This window comes from Astatotilapia calliptera, chromosome 3, assembly GCF_900246225.1.
Source record: "Astatotilapia calliptera chromosome 3, fAstCal1.2, whole genome shotgun sequence".
Lineage (NCBI taxonomy): Eukaryota > Metazoa > Chordata > Actinopteri > Cichliformes > Cichlidae > Astatotilapia > Astatotilapia calliptera.
The window spans coordinates 48,669,552-48,687,408 of NC_039304.1; the positions used below are offsets into that span (position 1 = coordinate 48,669,552).

A 17,857-nucleotide genomic window follows, 5' to 3' on the forward strand; every position below is an offset into this window, starting at 1 on the left:
GAAAACAGACTGCTTAAGTTGGAAAATTGAGACGGAGTCTGAAACATTGCGAAAATAGAAACATATACAAAATCACACACACACAAGCAGAACATGCATTAACCCTACTAACAATTCCAAACACAAAATGACTCATGAAGACTCATAGCACATTAGTTAAGAAATGATTAAATAATAGCAGAGAAGTGTGTAAGAAAGGCAGCTTTAAGAACATGCTCTGCTGGAGATGCAGCTCCACAGACATGCATTAGACCTGCCTAATAACACAAACACACATGCAATGAAAATTAGCTTGTTATCTTTCATCAGTGTTACAATAGTGTCAATTTAGCAGACACTTGTTATCAAATACTGAATTTATCCTAAAGAAAAAAAATTGACTCTACAAGTTGCAGGACAACAATTTAACTTTTGTGGGAAAAAAAAAATAAATCCTGGTTTGATAAATCAGTGATCAGACAATAAATTTAGTGTTAAAATGGTAAATTGGGAGAAGCTTCCTGCTTGATTGAGGCAGCATAAGTAATTTACTGTATGAGGGAAATTGTCTTTTGTGATACTATTTTGAACATGCATTTCTGTCGTCCTGTCAACTTAGTGGGTTAATAGCTGATATGCAAATTAGTTGATTGGTTTTAGATTAATGAAAGGTGATTGAATTCTAGCACGAGTGAATGAGATGTGTTGGAGTTTGTTGTGTGTTGAGTAGAGACTCTAAAACACTGAGTTTCCTGCTTTGATGTGCGAGTGAATCCTGTATTTAGATACACAACTCTGAATACGTCAGAACAGACTGTTTTGTGAAGTGCATGACAGCATGTCACATGTTTTATGATGAAGGGAAAAAGGAAAAATTGAATAAAATAGATCTGTGGCTTAAATGAGTGAAGAGCACAGACCGGGTGATTAAACTCATAGCTAATATGACATTAGGGTTATGTTGTGTGTTGTGCAGCTGATGGTTGATTTGGAGTGAATCTAGCTGATGATTTTTCTTTTGTTGTGAAGTTGAGCCTGCCGATTAGTATGATGGTATGATAAACCATGCTAATGGTATGATTTACCCTCCTGAGATGAGGAGCTTGTGTCATGACTTAACAAGGCCTTTTTATTTTGATACTTTCACAGTGCACTGAAAGTTTTGTTTGATAATCTCTGTTCTTTAAGCAGATCTGCACGTCGGGAATTAAAAGCGCTACACGTCATCGAGAAAATTGTGCCAAGTGAGTTCTCCACATTTAAATGGACTCTGGAGAAAGCCACTTATTTGGGACAATTATTAAATGACAGTCCCAGTCCAAAAGGATTCAGCGATGTAATCCAAACTAAAGTTCTTCTTTTTCTTTTTGAAATGACGTCATTTTGCTGAGAGTGGAAACTAAATGCGACGATAGGTTCCACTATCAGCAAAGAAAGAAAGAATGAATGCATGAATGAGTGAGTGAAAGGAAAACAAACTGATTGACTGGTAAAAGCTGACAAAAGCTGACAAGACTTTACTGATGTAACACGACTGTGTGAAGTTGACCCCCGCCTGGCAGGGGTGCAGATGAGTCTGTGTGTGCTTCCCTTTACAGGAGCAGAAAGATGACAGCAACACTCGAGGTTGCATGATGATTTAACCTTTTAAATGCCATTTTCTGTGTCTGTGCATTTATCAGGTGTGTTATTCATAGGCTTGAGTTGCTCACAGAGATAACTGTGACAAAGTATGCATACGCCTGCGCAAGCGCTAATATTTGCATTTTCTTTTCTTACAGCATGCCAGTTCTTCATGTGAATTGATGATGCGATTTATACCAGGACAACTGGTTGATGTTTTTTCCTACTACAGGATTTCTGGGTTTATGTGTGAGGAAAACTGTGTTTACAGGTTATGAGTGGTGATGCTGTTGCATTGTGTTGATGGGAAAATGTGAAGGTTACTTTGATAATGTGAATAACCTGTGTGAAATTTCCCGTGTTGAGAACTGGTGTTACTTCTTTCCACAGCTAGGGTTGACTTTATGGTGTTTTTATGGCACCTCTGGAACCTGTTGACCTGTGTCTGACCTCTGTCTGACTACAGTCAATGTGTATTGCTAATGTTAGTTTCTTTGAGAATGCTGTGGAAGATTCAGCTGAAACGGACAAGCGACATGAGTAAAACAAATAAGAGATACAGTGTTTCTGGGATAGTTTGATATGGGCTCATTAGCTGGCCACTTTTGAGCCCATAGTAATATATAAGTGGAGTGACTTTGCTTAAGAGCAGTCACCGATTACATTAATGTTGCCTGAGTACATGGGATGATCCATGTCTGAGGCGACTTATGAAAATAATTGTAGTTTACTGATTTGAGAAAACCTGCACATGACACTTGTCTTGCTGATGTTGAATGCTTCTTGTCCTTATGATACAATTGTTTACAGGTATGAAGTTTGATTTTACTTCCAGATTTTGTTTTCCAGGCCGTGATGGTGTGTATGCAGGCTCCTGGGAGAGCCAGGTGTTAAGCAAACTTAATATGCAAAGCACACTAACATTTTCATTGCAGGATTATGGGTCCAGGGTGGTGCTGCTCCAGGGGAGGAGATGCCCTGATGTTGCCTGGGATATGATCTAGCTAATCTTTTTCTTTAAGACTGGAATCCAGGTTTGGTGTGTTGGCGCATGGGTGTGTCCATGCGTCAAGAGGTGGAGTGCAAGGATTAACATTAAACAATGTTTACTATTATTGTTGCAGTGATTTGTGTGATTAGCCGTTTTATTTACAAATATTAAACCTATGCAAGTGGTGCATCCATGTTCAGATGAGGCTTTGATGGCCTATAAGTGAAGTTCACTGAACTAAAGAATGTGGTTTGATGATTGTTGACATGCTCTCCAAATAGAAGTTTTTCTTCTTAGCAAGGAAATACAGGTGCAGCAGTAATCTCCTGAGAAATCTTCAGAGGCCCAGTGAGAAGCGCATAGCTGACAGGACCAGGCAGTGGTTGAGGTCAAAGATCAAGCTGGTTGGGGCCCATCATGAGATCAGACCTTGGAGCCACAGCAAGGACCATGAAACTGCCTGCAAAATAGAGGAGAGGATCGTCCACAAGATGGGAGAGAGGCTTCAGGAGGATCAGAGATCATCTTCAGCACAGCAGACATCACACAGAGAGCTGTGCTACTAAGCTTCCAGGAAATCAAGAGGAGACTTCCCACAGCAAGATTTTAAATACAATGAAAGATTCAATATTGACACTGAGGAAGACAACTAAGGTGTACGACGTGCTCTGCCTTAAACCTTCAGCAGCGTTGGAACATGAAAACTCGTGGGATGAGGGGAGCGTGCCAAGCTCCATCGACAGCGCAGAAGGAGTTCGAGGATGACATCATGATTCTGTGAAAAGCACAGGAACCAGAAGCTATGGTGGTGATAACAGCAGTTTCCTATGAACATCACCTAACGCTGTGCCACTATACTGTGCATACGATGACACTCTGAAGGCTGCTGGGATCATAATAGCAGTAAGACAACCCTGCACCCTTTCCACAGAGGTGTTTCTCTGCAGAGCGTGGACAATGAAGGAGTCATAAATATCCCCCTCGCAGGATGAAGGCCTGAAGTGAGGTAATGGGAGGCCATAAAACTAGAGTGCTGAGAGGTCTGCAGCTTTGGAAATAGCTGAGAACCATGTTGACAAACAACAAAACCAACTGGTATGTTTGAATGTCTATTCTACATACATTTGGACTCTGGTCCTATGGACAGTGATGGAAACAACTGGAAGAGACATTCATGACGCCCTGCAGAACTCAAACCACTCTGCAGAGAGACATGTGATGTGCACACCTGGAGGAAGCATCACCAAGCTGAGATGTTTTTGAAAATGTTACTTTTTTATTTTTCACTATTAAATTAACAATTTCTTTGTTTGCTCGTGAGATGCAGTTTGCCATGAGATGAGATCGATGAGGAATGGGATAACTGCTAATACATTTGTTGAACTGTGTACCTTTTCAGTAATTTAGGGTGATTTGACATATGTTGAGTATAAAAAGGTTTGCATTGAAACTGTCAGACATGAGGTATTCATACCTGGGAACTTTTCAAGCATAAAGGTCAAAAAGGGGGGAAATGTTAGATTTGTATTGTTGATTGTCATTTATGCTTAGAAATATTTACTTATATATGCTTAGAGTTTTGTAATTAGTTGTAGATTGGTAGAGGTTTTGATCCTTGATAGTCTGCAAACTTTGTGTGTATTAGACAGCACTTTGGGAGCATGAGAGGTCATACCGTGTCTTATTGTTTTATGGTAGGATTAACGTAGTTGCGTCTGTTCTAGTCTAAGTGCTCTTTGTTTAGATGAACTGCAGGACTTCCTCACCGTGTTATCTAGGATGAACCATCTAGGGTGAGGGGGAGGCTACCCTCTTCCTGACCAAGGATGTTTGACCCTTTGATCAGCAGTACACACACACACACACACACACACACACACACACACACACACACACACATACACACACACACAGGCAAGGTACTCTTTGTGTATGTAGACGTCGTATGTTAATGAACCTATGCATATTCATGTAACCTCAATAAAAGGACAGTGTATGGGAGAACGGACGAGAGCTACTGGGGTCAAGCGAAGGAACGGCGCTCTGTCTGGTTCTCTCCCGTGCACGAGTATCATGAAGAAGTTTGCCTACTTGCGTCTTGCTTGCAGTGTAATTATATTGTCTTAACGTTCCAGCGAATAGGTTCAAGCTACAAACCTATCACACAGAACTCTTGCCATTGTCATAAGGACTATTTTCACGGTAATCATGGTAGTTCTGCTGCTGCTCATCATGGGACTTCTTTACTGTGGAAATATATGAGTTACAAAGAACTGACTCAAACTCACTTCACCAGAAAATTAAAATCATTTCTGGGGTTTCATATCTTACCAAATAGAAAAAATCTAACAAGAAACTTTTGCTTTGCTTATTTATTTCTCTAATCTTCTCTAAGACAAAAGGTTATGGTTTCATAATTTCAGGTATTAGTTCAGGTAATTTTTTTCCTGATCTTAGAGGAGCACATGTGACAGCTATTACTGTACATAATAAATAGCAAGAAGTTTCAGAGTGTCTGTTCAGTTACCACTTGCAGAAATTATCAAACAGTCACAAGTGAAATCAAACAAGCTACATCTGCTACAACTGTTTGTGTCACGGTCTGCCAGAGTGTGTGTGGAGGACCCAGGTGTGGACAAGAAGATGGAATTAACTCGAACAAAAAGCTTTATTTGGGGTTTATACACATGAAACATAAATCAAGGCAAGAAACAAACTTGAGCAAAAACTAGACTGTGAAGACTAAGACTAAATAAAGAAAACTTTGAATAAACTATGACACTGTGACCAGACTATGATGACCATTATGACTATGAATTAACTATGCATTAACTATGATAACTATGACCATGTGACGAAGAACGGATGGAGACACACAGACTAAATACAATGGAGGTGATGAGGGAACGGGAAACACATGGGGACACAGCTGATACAAATTAGCGTGAGGACACCACAGGGGAAAGTGAAACTAAAACAATGAACACAAAACCTCTTCAAAGTAAAACAGGAACCATAAGACACAGACATGACATGAACTTGACAACAAGAAAACAAATGACAGAGATGAAACCTGACAAGTAACTACATGAACCAACGAGGGAGACTAAATCTCAGGGGGTGATGACACAAAAGGGATCTGATAGCAGAGAACTAAAAACTGAACAACCTAGGGGCTTAAGACAACCAGATGATATTAACATAACTTCCATACTAATATAGGGAATCAATGATACGTAATGAATTCAAAAGTTTGGGGGTGAAAGGAGAAAGACAGGACAAAAGGCTGTGGAAGTGAGCCAGAGATTAGATTGATAACAAATAATAATTAATGGTGACTGGAAAAAAGATAAGTGAAGAAGAGACACTCAGTGTGTCATAGGAAGCCCCTAGCATCCTAGGCATAAGTAACATAAGGTTCATGGTAATCTGATCCAGCCCTAAATATATACTTAGGGCTGATCATTCTTGCATTTGTTTTTGTTTTATTATAATTAATTGCAATTCTCAGACAAAGTAAAAAAAAAAAAGTCACTGGACATATTACACCATAAATCAGTTCTAGCATTTTTTTTGTCTGCAGTTATGACAATTATATTATTTTTGCTTTAGATTTCAAAACTGAAAATAATATAATAATTAAATTCTTCAAAATAACCACATTAAATCATCTCTGTAATACTTCAGGTATTTATGCACTCACAAACATAAAATTTATAAAATTATTTTAAATAATAGCAAATATGGGATATTTCAGCAATTGTAATTCCAGCATTGCAAGCATATTTAGAAGTGTTGGAGGAAGAAACTGCTGACCTAATTATGCTGTATATCAGCTGGACGATGTGCTTGTATTATTAGAGTTTAATGTATGCATGAGTGTAAAATAAATAATGACATGGTAAGTGTGGAGAAAAAAAATGATCTGAGCAAAAAGTAAACACCGTTATATTGTTGATGGACAGTATATAACAATAATCAAATCACTTAAACTAATCTAAAAAACATATTCTGAGCTAAAGCTGAGTTTGTTCTTATCTTATCCCCATGCTCTGAGTTAATGATAATCACCCAACAGGAAAGCAGAGCAGCTGGGCATTGAGTGGAAGTATGATGTAACTCAAAATCCTTCCCAATTAACCATCTAACAGGCAAAACTGAGCAGATATTTTAGCAGATATAAATTCCAAAATCAATTCACACTTTGGACTTTTACCCTTTTTAGTGTCCCTGCTAGAATTTTCACCTCTTAGATCCAATTTTCTGAACTGCTCATCTCACAGAAGACAAAAGGGAAGAACCCAGAGTCTCTTTTACACCCCATTTTTATACCTGTTCACTCTTTCTCCCCCCCTTTCCTACTGGGCATCACATCTTCACATTTTGGAAATCCAATCAAGTTGTTGACATTTTATGATCCGCTGTCCACCCACACATCTGTCACTCTCTGTCTGTCTGACTTACATGATTTAACACAAAGTTTGTACTTTTTAAACCTTTAAAATCAACCCATTGCATTTTCTTTGTTATTCTTAACATGAAGAATTTTAACATGAACATTTGTTGCAGCATAATCCCTCTTCGTTTTAAATACAGAGGGATACTTTCTTTCACCTTTTTAAAATCTGTTAATTAACCTTTTTTACTTTCTATTTATTTTAATAACTTATTTTATTGAATCATACATTTTGTAGTCAGACATTTTCTAATATAATTGGCCCCAGGCTGTCACTTTCACCCCCATCCTGCACCACACCCAGGTCTCATGACAATACAGACAACACATTTTCTTCTTCCTCTCACAGTGTAATTCTTACTTACACACAGACAAAAGATTTAAAGGATCACAAAAATGTTGATACATTTTATCATAACAAACTCTCCTATGATAAAATACAGTAAAACTGCATTTCTTGTTTAAATGTATATAGTATAAATTTAAAGCAAACAAATAAAGAAACATTAGGCATCACATTGCAAAATGACAACAAGAGAAAAAAACAGCAAACTCCATATTTAATTTGTCGTGTTACTCTGTCCTTTGCTGAGGGAGAAAAGCAAAAAAAAAAACGGGTTAGGTTTATAACTGAAGACACAACACGACAGTTTGTACGTGTGATTTTAGCAAGAAATATATACAAGAAAAACTTACACACCTGTTCATTGTTTCTCGCTTGTTTCTCTGACAGTTTCTTCTTAATCTCTTCTATGTCTTCCTGTTTCTTTCTCAAGTGTTTAATAATTTGTTCCTTGTCTATTTCTAGTTTTCCCTTTCTTTCTGTCATTTGGATTATAATGTTCTCGGTTTCCTCCATTAGCTTTTCTGTCATCTTTAACAGTTCATCATGTACTTTTATTCTCTTTTCCAGGTCAGTTTTTTTATCTACAAGCTTGTTCTTTTTTTTCTCTTTGTCAAGTTTTGGGGTTTCTTTCTCTTTTTTCATGACCTCTTTCATCCCTGTGTGGTCCTCCTGCAGTAGAGTGTTGAGTTTTGTTCTCTGGTTCTTCAGAGATGTCTTCTGCTCCATCAGTTTTTCAATGGTTTGTCTGACATGTTCGAAGTCTTCCTCCTTGTTCTGCAGCTCATCTTCAAGTCTTTTCTTTTCCTCACGTTCTCTCTGTAATTTTTCCTCCATCTCTGTTTGATGTGGTTCATTTTCATCCTCATCTTGTTTGCTGATTTCTGTGTGATAAAATTGCAGGAATTTACTATACCAGTAATCAAATATAAATGGAAATAAACATTAAACATTTGAAGCATTACTATACAGACTGACACTATGGTTACCACCCTACAACAATGTAGAGTCTAGAACAAAAGTCTTCTTTTGAGAAGGACTGACTTTCAGATGTATTTCAAAATTCAGTGAAAATAGATGTTCAGAAATCACTAATGAAGGATATTTAAAATAACATTAGATGTACTGAAACTGCTACATGTGAATCAGAGAGGTTTGGCCAATTTTATTCAAAATCACATCTATCTATTCATGCATATCTAATTTTCACATTTAATTTTCTTTCACTGCTTTGTTTATAAGAGTAAACGAGTGAGAACATGACATTTTGGTCGCAATTCCTACAACAAGGATGAAGCACAAAAAGTTTTCATTTATATTATTGCTATAACTATAACTTTACAGTGGGTGATTTCCTCAAATATTTTTACCTTTGCCCCCAAAATGTCTCAGTCATACTAGAGGAAAACAATAGGAAGGCAACTTCCTCGTGTGGAATTTCTACACATTCAGCAGGTGGTTGTGGCAACCAGGTGTTCTTCTAGAGGTTGAGGGTGTTCTATACTTCACTTTTGATCACAAGGCAATTGCACAGGTTGCTAATGGGATAAAAAAACTGCCAACAAATAATCACAGTCTGACTTGAAGTAAGTCCAGTTACTCTCCGACAGACGGGCAACCACTTGCCAATAATTAACACTTAGTTTATAAATGCAGACAGAGAGTCAAGATATTGCATTCAATCTCAATCAGTCTGCACTGATGGGAACAATTCTGCATGTCTTAACACATCTCTTTACAACACAGGACACAGGGTTATATTCCTTTATAAAAGTAAAGTTGCTGAGAGCCTCCAATTTTGCTAGTAAATCGCTGTAATTTCTGCAGTTTCCATCCACTGTTTTCCCTCGAGCGCCTTTAACATAACTGTTTATGTGTTTGTGTCATTTTTACTTGAATCACTTTTGTACTTCTTAGCCCTAAATTTTAAAGGCAGTTACATTAAAACAAGACATTAAAAAGATCTGATGATAATTTAAGGTTGGGGTAAAAAAGTACCATGAAGTTTGAACTTACCGGTTTTCTTTTGTCCACATTTCCATATTAGGATTACTGCTGTCCCGACGCTTATTAAACAGACAGCCAAGTTGATGGTAATGTGAACAGCAGTATTAGACTGGACCATAAAGAGATCACCTGAAATACAAGGAGACAAAATATACTAGATTCTACTTTCTGTAACTGAAAATTAATGTGAGTGATATATTAAAAAAAAGGCATTTCTACCTGAAACGTGAATGTGTGTCTCTTTGATTTGACTGATATTCTTCTGTTGAACTTTGCAGGTGAAGCTGTAGCTCTGTCCTTTCTCCACAGTCACTTTACTGCTGACAGCATAGAGGCCATCAGAACCTCTGACATTCTTTGTAGGTTCAACAGTAATGGGTTTTCCCTCACTGTACACCCACAACATCTGAGGCTCTGGATACCAGCCATTAGATTTACACTCTAACACCATTTCATTTTTGACATTGGTGAGTTCTATGACTGGTGAGGAAACTGAACCTGCAAAGAAAAGAATGAAAGACAAAATATTGAAATGTAGTTGCCAAAATATATATCTAAAAAAAAAGGTTCTTAAAATAGTTACAGTTCGCCCAAATTTCTCTCTTTTTGACCTTAACTCAAATTGTCCTTTTAAGCTTATAGAGAGGCACAATGCTATGTGACATCAACTGTGCCAATCTAACTGGTCAAATTTCTAATAATCTTACTTATTTATTCCATTTTCTCTTTTCAAAGTTCCTGTATATAGGCTGAAATTAACTTGTACCTATCCACTATATATATATGTTGCTTAAAGTCTTTCTTCACATCTAAATTGCAAAGTGAAGAAATGAATCTGAATTAAATGAAACTTACCTACAGCAAGCGTCACCACAGTTTCTGCATTAAATTTAGGTACAAGGCATTTGTATGTTCCTGCATCAGAGAGTTGCACTGTGGAGAGTTTTAATGAAACGTCTCCACACTGCAGTTTGTTGACAGAGAGTGATGTTCTTCCTGTGTACAAAGGATTCTGCTCAGTCAGAAGCTCCACACCCTCTCGCCTCACATAGACAGATCTAGGTTTGAGGTCAGTTCTGGACCAATCCACAGTCAGGTCAACAGCATCCACAGCAGGTTCCAGGTGGCATGGCAAAATGATGTCATCACCAATCATGGCCACTACTGGCTGAGTTGGACCAATCATCTGATGCTGACCTAACAAATTTAGGGACACATACAGTTCAGCAGTTTTGTAATTGTGAAGATCAGTCTGAGCAAACTGTGTAATTGATTTATTTAACTACATCAACATAAACTGGTGCAGTTACAGTGTGTGTTTCCATCGTCTGTGTAAGACTACAGGTAAGAACTTTAAATCGTGGATTTTATAAATGTTTGTGTGCAACTTACCACCACAAGTTTGTGTTAGAAAAAGGAGGACGACAACAACATGATGCAAAACCAAGAGATGTTTATTCTTTATAGGACTCATTCTAGATGTCTGCAACAACAAAGGGGGGGGGGATAGCAACACACCTTTTTATATTAAGCCATTCTCTGATAGAAAAAAATGAAACAGTGAAAGACTGATTTGTAGACTGTCATGGTAATATCACATTTGAAAAAAAGTATTTAATTATGTTGAATTTATTTTTAATCATTTGGAAATGTGCTCCTTTCCAGGAGTAACAGCAACAAGAGAGATCAAGAATATTGCAGGAAATCTGGACATTCAATTGAAAGACAAGCTGGGAATTGTTGACTTTTTTTTCTTATCTCTTGATGAGAACTACCATGTCATCTGGACAAAGCCCAGTTACTCATCTTTACGAAGTCATTATACTACAAGCAAAATAACAAAAGCACTTTTTACTAAATCAAAGGTCTCCCTTTTTTTTCTCCTTTGTGCAATATTTTAGCAGATGTGCAATTTTCATAGCCCTTCCACCCTTATTTATTTATTATTTATTATATTTGAGTGTACATAGTGTTTATGTATTTCTTTCTTCTTCTTTTGTATATTGTCTTTTATTTTCAAACCCTGTGGTCTTGTGACATAATTTAATGGTGCAAGTAACTATACAATGACAATACAAGTTCTACATCTAAGTCTGTGAAATTTAGCACAAAAGTAAGTTTTTATTGATAAACAGTGATAAAACATTGGTGATTTTTTTTTCTGTCCCATTTTCATTGTCTGATTCCAACATCTACTCTTACCAGTAACTGCTTATAAAGAGATCAAAATAATAGAGCGATGAAAGTTGAGAGACAAGAGACACAAGTAACATTGAGTTCAGTATATCCATGAGGTCCTCCTCAACCAATAAGCTGTGTCTGTGCATAGGTCATGGTTTCTTTTGTCCTGTTTGCAATTAATAGACTTACGGTCTATAAAATGCTGATAGAAGATAGGGATTTTGTTTCAAATTGTAAACTCTTGAAGTAGCAACTAATAACAGCATGTAATTAAAAGTACACATTTTAAATATTTATGAATGTACAAGTATCCAGAAATAATAATTATGTTACTTTCGCTCCTTGACGCTTACAGCACTCTTTGTGCCTCTGTTAACTGTTAATGCTAATGGGATCAATGTGATTTTATGTATTATAAGCACCTACTAGAAAACTGAGGCTAAGTAATCTAAATAAATACAGAAGGAAAAGATTACAGTTTAGCTTTCTATGGTAAAAGTCTACATACCTGTCGAACTGCTCAAAACAGTCACCAAAGCTCAAAGAAAGTAAGTTGTAATAAAACTATGTGCACTCTCAACCCAACCCTCTGTTAAACAATAACGCGTGTTTACTTTATAGTTACTGATATCAAAGGTCAGTTCTTTTCATAAAGTGAGGACGGGTTGGAATTTTGTTAAACTTTCAATTTGATTCATTTGTTCATTTAAGTCAAAGCTGTGTTTTAACATGATGAATGTGCTTCAACATCCTACATGCTGTGAATTCCTTGTTTAGGAGTTGTGAACAAGGACATTATGTCCGTGAAAGGTGTCAAATATAACTCACTGTGTATAGTGCATACAGCTTTCTTGGTGTGTGTATTTAAGAGCAGCGCTTCAGTAATTGGATGACCTATTTCATCAAATGAAATGATAAGGGTGTAAAAAATTATTACATGGTATATTTGCATTGGGTCTTTAAAATGTTTCTCTCTTCTGAGTGAAAGAGCTTCAGCTTTCTCACGGCATAACTGGCCATTTTAAATATTGGTGTGTGGTTTTTAAAGAGAAACACTGGAATATCGCTTTCCACACGTGCTGTCTGGTTACCTTTTAATGTGCTTGAATTTGCTTCATTTAGAGGACAAGCCAGGTACATATACACACTAACAACAGTTTTTCTTTTTGAATAAGAGGCCATGTTTTGGCTTAAGCACCTCTTCAAACATACATCAAACATATCTGCTAAGATGATCTTTTTCACCCCATTAAATGATCAGTGCATATTTACAGATTTACATACATGCTCTCTCATACACATTCAATTCTCCCAACCCCCCCACACACACACACACACTATTGGGAAAATATATTTTCTAGCGCTTATTTGCCGTGTATTTTGTTTTATGCATTTAATAACAGGTCAGTATATTAAAGGCCATCTTTGAGTTATAAACTGTGTCATAGGTCATTAGATTGTTTAGCAAGACTGAAAATTGTGCAGAACAGGATGTACTCAGGATGTGTATTATATGACTATTATAGGCCTCATATTAAGAACAACAGGAAACAGCAAGGAGAGAGGCAGTTAAGATAGATTTTTAAGTAATTGTAGAAGATCAACAAAAAAGGAATCATATCTAGCTGTCTCTAACTGTAACTGATGGATGATAAATATACTCTGCTTACGCATGAAGAGGCCTGAACCCTGACATATACAACTGTGTATCAAAGTGCTTCCTCTTTGAGATCCACCGGACCACGCTTTGGGCGGTGTCATGTGGATGTCCCACATATATGTACTAAAATAAATTATTGTTGTTAACTGGACCTGTTCTGAGTATTGGTTGTTTGTTCTCAGCACATCAACAAAGAATCGAGAAAACAAACACACACACACACACACACACACACACACACACACAAAGAGATCCATTTATCTCTTTCTCCCAAACACGGACATACATCACATATTCAAAGCCTGGATGTTTCAGATTCAAATGTATACATATTTCATGTGTTCTGTTGTGTTTATTTTTTTTTGGTGATGTTTTCCGTGTTGGTGCAGTTTGCATAATAAATGTGCTCATTGATGAATCAGATGTTGATCTAAAAATAGTTTCACACACACATCCATATAAATCAGTCTTGGGACGACCTGGTGATCACACGGCTCCAGAATACAAGTGGCAAAAAGGCAAGAATTTCATGCATTAGCCTACAATGGAAAACAGTAAAAATGTAAAATATCACTACTTTTCTTTAAAAAATGCTGACATGAAATGAACGGGGCATTTTTGTGTTGAGAGAAACCATACAAAAAAATAATAATCCAATCAAATCAATTTTGTTTCTGTTCTTTGACATGTCCAAGACTCTAATCACCCCCAATGTCTGCTGTACAGACTCCATTTATTCTTTTAAAAAGCAGCTGAAGACATTTTCATATAAAAACTTTTTCAACTAATTTGTTGTTTTTATGTTGCACGAATCAGCAGCAGTCTCCCACATACAGTGGGAGACAAATACTTATTTTCCACCCTAATTTACGAATAAATTCTTTACAAATCCTACCATGTGAATTCATGGATTTCTTTTTCACATTCTGTCTCTCACAGTTGAAGTGTACCTCTGGTGCAAATTACTGACCTCTGTCATCATTTTAAGTGGGGGAACTTGCACAATCGGTGGCTGACTAAATACTTTTTTGCCCCACTGTAGCAAAATTGATATGGCACAGATCTGGCCCACACAATGTGCTTGCCAGAGGTGGCAGACCAGATTCCTACTTGTTCTCTGACTCAAAATCAAAAGAAAACCAAAACAAACAAAAAAGAAACCAAACAAACAAATAAACATAAAGACTTACCACAGATAAAGACCCTAGACTCAGACACAGTGATCCAAACTAATCCAAAGTGTCGCTGTTAAAGTGAAATGAGTCACTGGAGCCGAGCAGGAAACAAAAACTGAGACAAGTATCAACCAGTTACTGCACAATAGACACTCCGGTTGGACCAGTTTCTAACGTTCATTGCTGCACATTCCTTTATGTTTATAAGATAAACACTGGGCATTACTAACACAGGGATGGCTTACCTTGACTGCATACGGCAGATCAGTTCAGATCATGTGTAAACCAAAGAGGAGCTCAAAATGGTTTTGTCATGGTGCTGGGTCATTGACCCAGTGTTTTGTGTTTGGCATTGTGTTTATTATTATTAGCTGATCTGATGTTTAATTTCTTCATGGTTATCTTTATAAGTATGTAGGTTTCATTGTCAGGGTTTCCAGTTCTAGGTTTATTTCCTGTGTCCTTACCCTGGTGCTTTGTTTGTCTCCCTGAGTTTGTGTTTGTGAATTTCCTGTTTTACTTTGAAGGTCTGTGTCTGCGAGCGGGTCTATCCCATGCTTTGCTGTGACACTGAGCTGGGCAGACATCTCGGAAATCATCGACGCACTTTTGTAAAGAGGCTCTATCTTGACAAACCGACCAGATATCTGAAGATTAAACCACTACATTCTCGGCTAAAAAATATTAAAACTATATTTGGTGACACACAAACAGGGTTTTTCAAAGTACAGTTCAGTTAGTTTCCACATGCTGGTTGTTTGTGTGCAGAAATGCCTTCTAAAAATGATGGCCACCAGGCCAAAGCAATGGTTTTGACTCGATCAGTGTTAACCCCGCCCGGTGAGGTTGACAGATAAAATTATTTCATGGTGAGACCTGAAAGAGTCAAGTGTGCCAAAATCAATTAATTAAATACACATTAATTAATTATGTAAATGTTCCAATAATTAATTAAATGTGTCAAAAATATTAATTTAATTAACATATTTAATTAATTATTTAATGGTGTATTTAATTAATTAATTCATTCATCACTGTCAGTCCTGGCGTTCCATATGCTACAGCTGTATGTATGAATATGTGTCTCTGTGCTCACAGTCCACCTCTCAGGAACCTGCAGTTCATTTTTAATCTACTTTAAACAGACCTCACAAAAGGCTGATGTGGCAGGTTCAGTAGTCCGATTTAAGTATGATACTTTTGGACAGGGATTAATCTGGTATCTCGCTTCGCTGCACTCCTATGTATTTTCCCCACACCTGAATAAAACATACTGATATTTACAAATAACAGATTCAGCTGATGCAGCCTGACTCAATCCTGATTCTGTGATCTGGCTGCGATTAAACACTTTACTGGAAACTTTATTAACTAGTAACTTCATCAGTCATGACAGAAGCTAATATTTCTGTCCTAACATCGTTTAACCAGTAACAGCTTTCCTCCAATATAAGCTAACATTTACACCGTAACTTTAAGCTAGCACCATAAAGACGGTAAAACACGTAATAATATCTACAAATGCATCTTAAAGCTGTTATATTAGCACTCGGTGTATTACTAAGATAACCACATTAACATTATTGACACTCGCTGACTTTTAATAGTCATTCTATAAATGCTGTCCGTTTAAATGGTCTTACCTGTACACACTGCTGTATTCACTGGATTCCAGTCAGAGTGGATTCTGGAGTCTTCCACGCTCCTGTTAGTGATCCTCCATCTGGATGGATGAGAACAACCTTATGAACAAACTAGAAGGTAGAGAAGGTCCCTTCTGGCCCATATCTATGGAAATGATTTCTGATAATAACACCCAATGTATTGACTGGTAGCATCCGAAGTGGGTGCATGGTAATATAAACCCAACAAATTTAAAACAATATCATGTCAGTTTCTTTTCTTTTCTTTTTTAAAAATATCTTTTAGACATAATGCTCATATAAGAGGCTGTTCTAAAATAGACACAATTTGCAGTGTGGAGGCCAATCCCATTATCTAGAGTAGAAATGTAAGCACATAATTATACAGCATAGTTATCAAAGAAATCATGTTAGCAAGTGCTTAAGATTTATGTAGGTCTTAACATATGAAAAACCATCAATACTGTAGTATTAGTGATGCCATTAGATATTGATGAAAACTTTTACAAGTTGTTACAAGTATGTTAAATATACATTACCTGAACACAACAGGATGCAAAGAAAAACCCAGCAAAAGATAAATGTCCTCATTTTTGGCTTGTGTAAAAACCAAAAAAACAAAAATGTAATTGATGTAGTATTACCGAGATCTGCAAAGTCTACTTAAATAAGAATAAAAGAAAAAGACACAGTGATGTGTTTAGGAGATCTTTCCTTTTTCTAAGGGATTATTTAGCTTGGATTTTTGAAGCATTCAGGAAATGTGTAAGCAGTCATTTTACTGTACAACGTATCTGCTATAAATTGCACTGTATACTTAATATCAATTATCTGTATAAATGCCGTTTTTTGTAAAAACAATCACTGTGTACCACCATCAGAAACTAATACTAATATAGAAAGAGATAAATAAATACAAATAAATAAATAAATTGTAAGATATTATGAATTGTTATGCATTGTTAGGTATTACTGTCATTGCAAATTATCATTAACAGGAATTTTATCAAATCATACGTACATACCATGAAGTGTGGCAGAATGTCAGCTCACCTCAGAGGAAAGTAAGTTGCCTTGTCAAAGTCCATTTATAAAATCTTGCTATTGTGGAGGAATGTAAAGACAACAGGAGAGGTCTCAATATGTCTCACTCTAACTTCTTTATTCACAGCTTCACAACAACTCCACATACGCCAAAACCTCCACCCCAGCACTTCCCTTGACCTTGGGTGTGAGTGGAGCCACCTGGTGGTCTGCCCCACTATCTCTTTTAATTGCTATCACCCTTGAGTAATTATTTAATACGGATACATACCTAACCTATGACTTTTTCCTCAAAGTCAAATTGAAGAACTGCTGTAAGCTAATTAAAAACGCACAAAAAGAAAAAGCACCCCCCCCCCCCCCCAAAACACACACACACAAAAAGTAAAAAAAAATGTAGGAAATTGAAGGCTGTCTGTTGTTCAGTCCCATCAACATGCTGATAATATTTAATCTGAGACTGCTATAAATCAGATATGTTGCAGCAACAACATAGCTGCCTTTAATTTTAACTGTGTTTATTAGAATTGACCTTTAGACGTAGTAACAGGAGGTAAATCAACACACCAGAGAGAGAATCTTTTAAGAAAATGTGGTAGATGTGGTCTTTGATAGATTATCACGAGAATCATAAAAACTAAATGATCATAAAATTTATAAATGGGAGCAAAGAAGAAAAAGTAAATATAAAAGAAAAAAGGAAAAGAAAACTTGGCGATGAAGGGGGTGGGACAACTTTTTTTTTGAGTCACATA

General features: G+C 36.8%; 1 protein-coding gene across 1 annotated transcript; it reads right to left on the bottom strand.

Annotated features, from left to right (window-relative positions):
• Positions 1–7,446: 7,446 nt before the first annotated feature.
• On the bottom strand, positions 7,447–14,531 carry LOC113019633 (butyrophilin subfamily 3 member A2-like). Its single transcript, XM_026163399.1, has 7 exons — positions 14,431–14,531; positions 10,792–10,882; positions 10,255–10,596; positions 9,619–9,897; positions 9,409–9,528; positions 7,750–8,276; positions 7,447–7,637 (listed from the first exon to the last, which is right to left on the bottom strand). The coding sequence occupies exons 2-7, from the start codon at positions 10,871–10,873 to the stop codon at positions 7,623–7,625; spliced, it is 1,365 nt and encodes a 454-aa protein (XP_026019184.1). The 5' UTR covers positions 10,874–10,882; positions 14,431–14,531; the 3' UTR covers positions 7,447–7,622.
• Between the last annotated feature and the right edge of the window lie 3,326 nt (positions 14,532–17,857).

Coding starts and splice junctions, on each gene's coding strand:
- LOC113019633 (XM_026163399.1), bottom strand. CDS start 10,873: ATGAGTCCTATAAAGAATAAACATCTCTTGGTTTTGCATCATGTTGTT. Junction 10,597..10,791: donor TCTAACACAAACTTGTGGTG/GTAAGTTGCACA, acceptor TAAATTTGTTAG/GTCAGCATCAGATGATTGGT. Junction 8,277..9,408: donor ATGTGGACAAAAGAAAACCG/GTAAGTTCAAAC, acceptor TTTATCACACAG/AAATCAGCAAACAAGATGAG.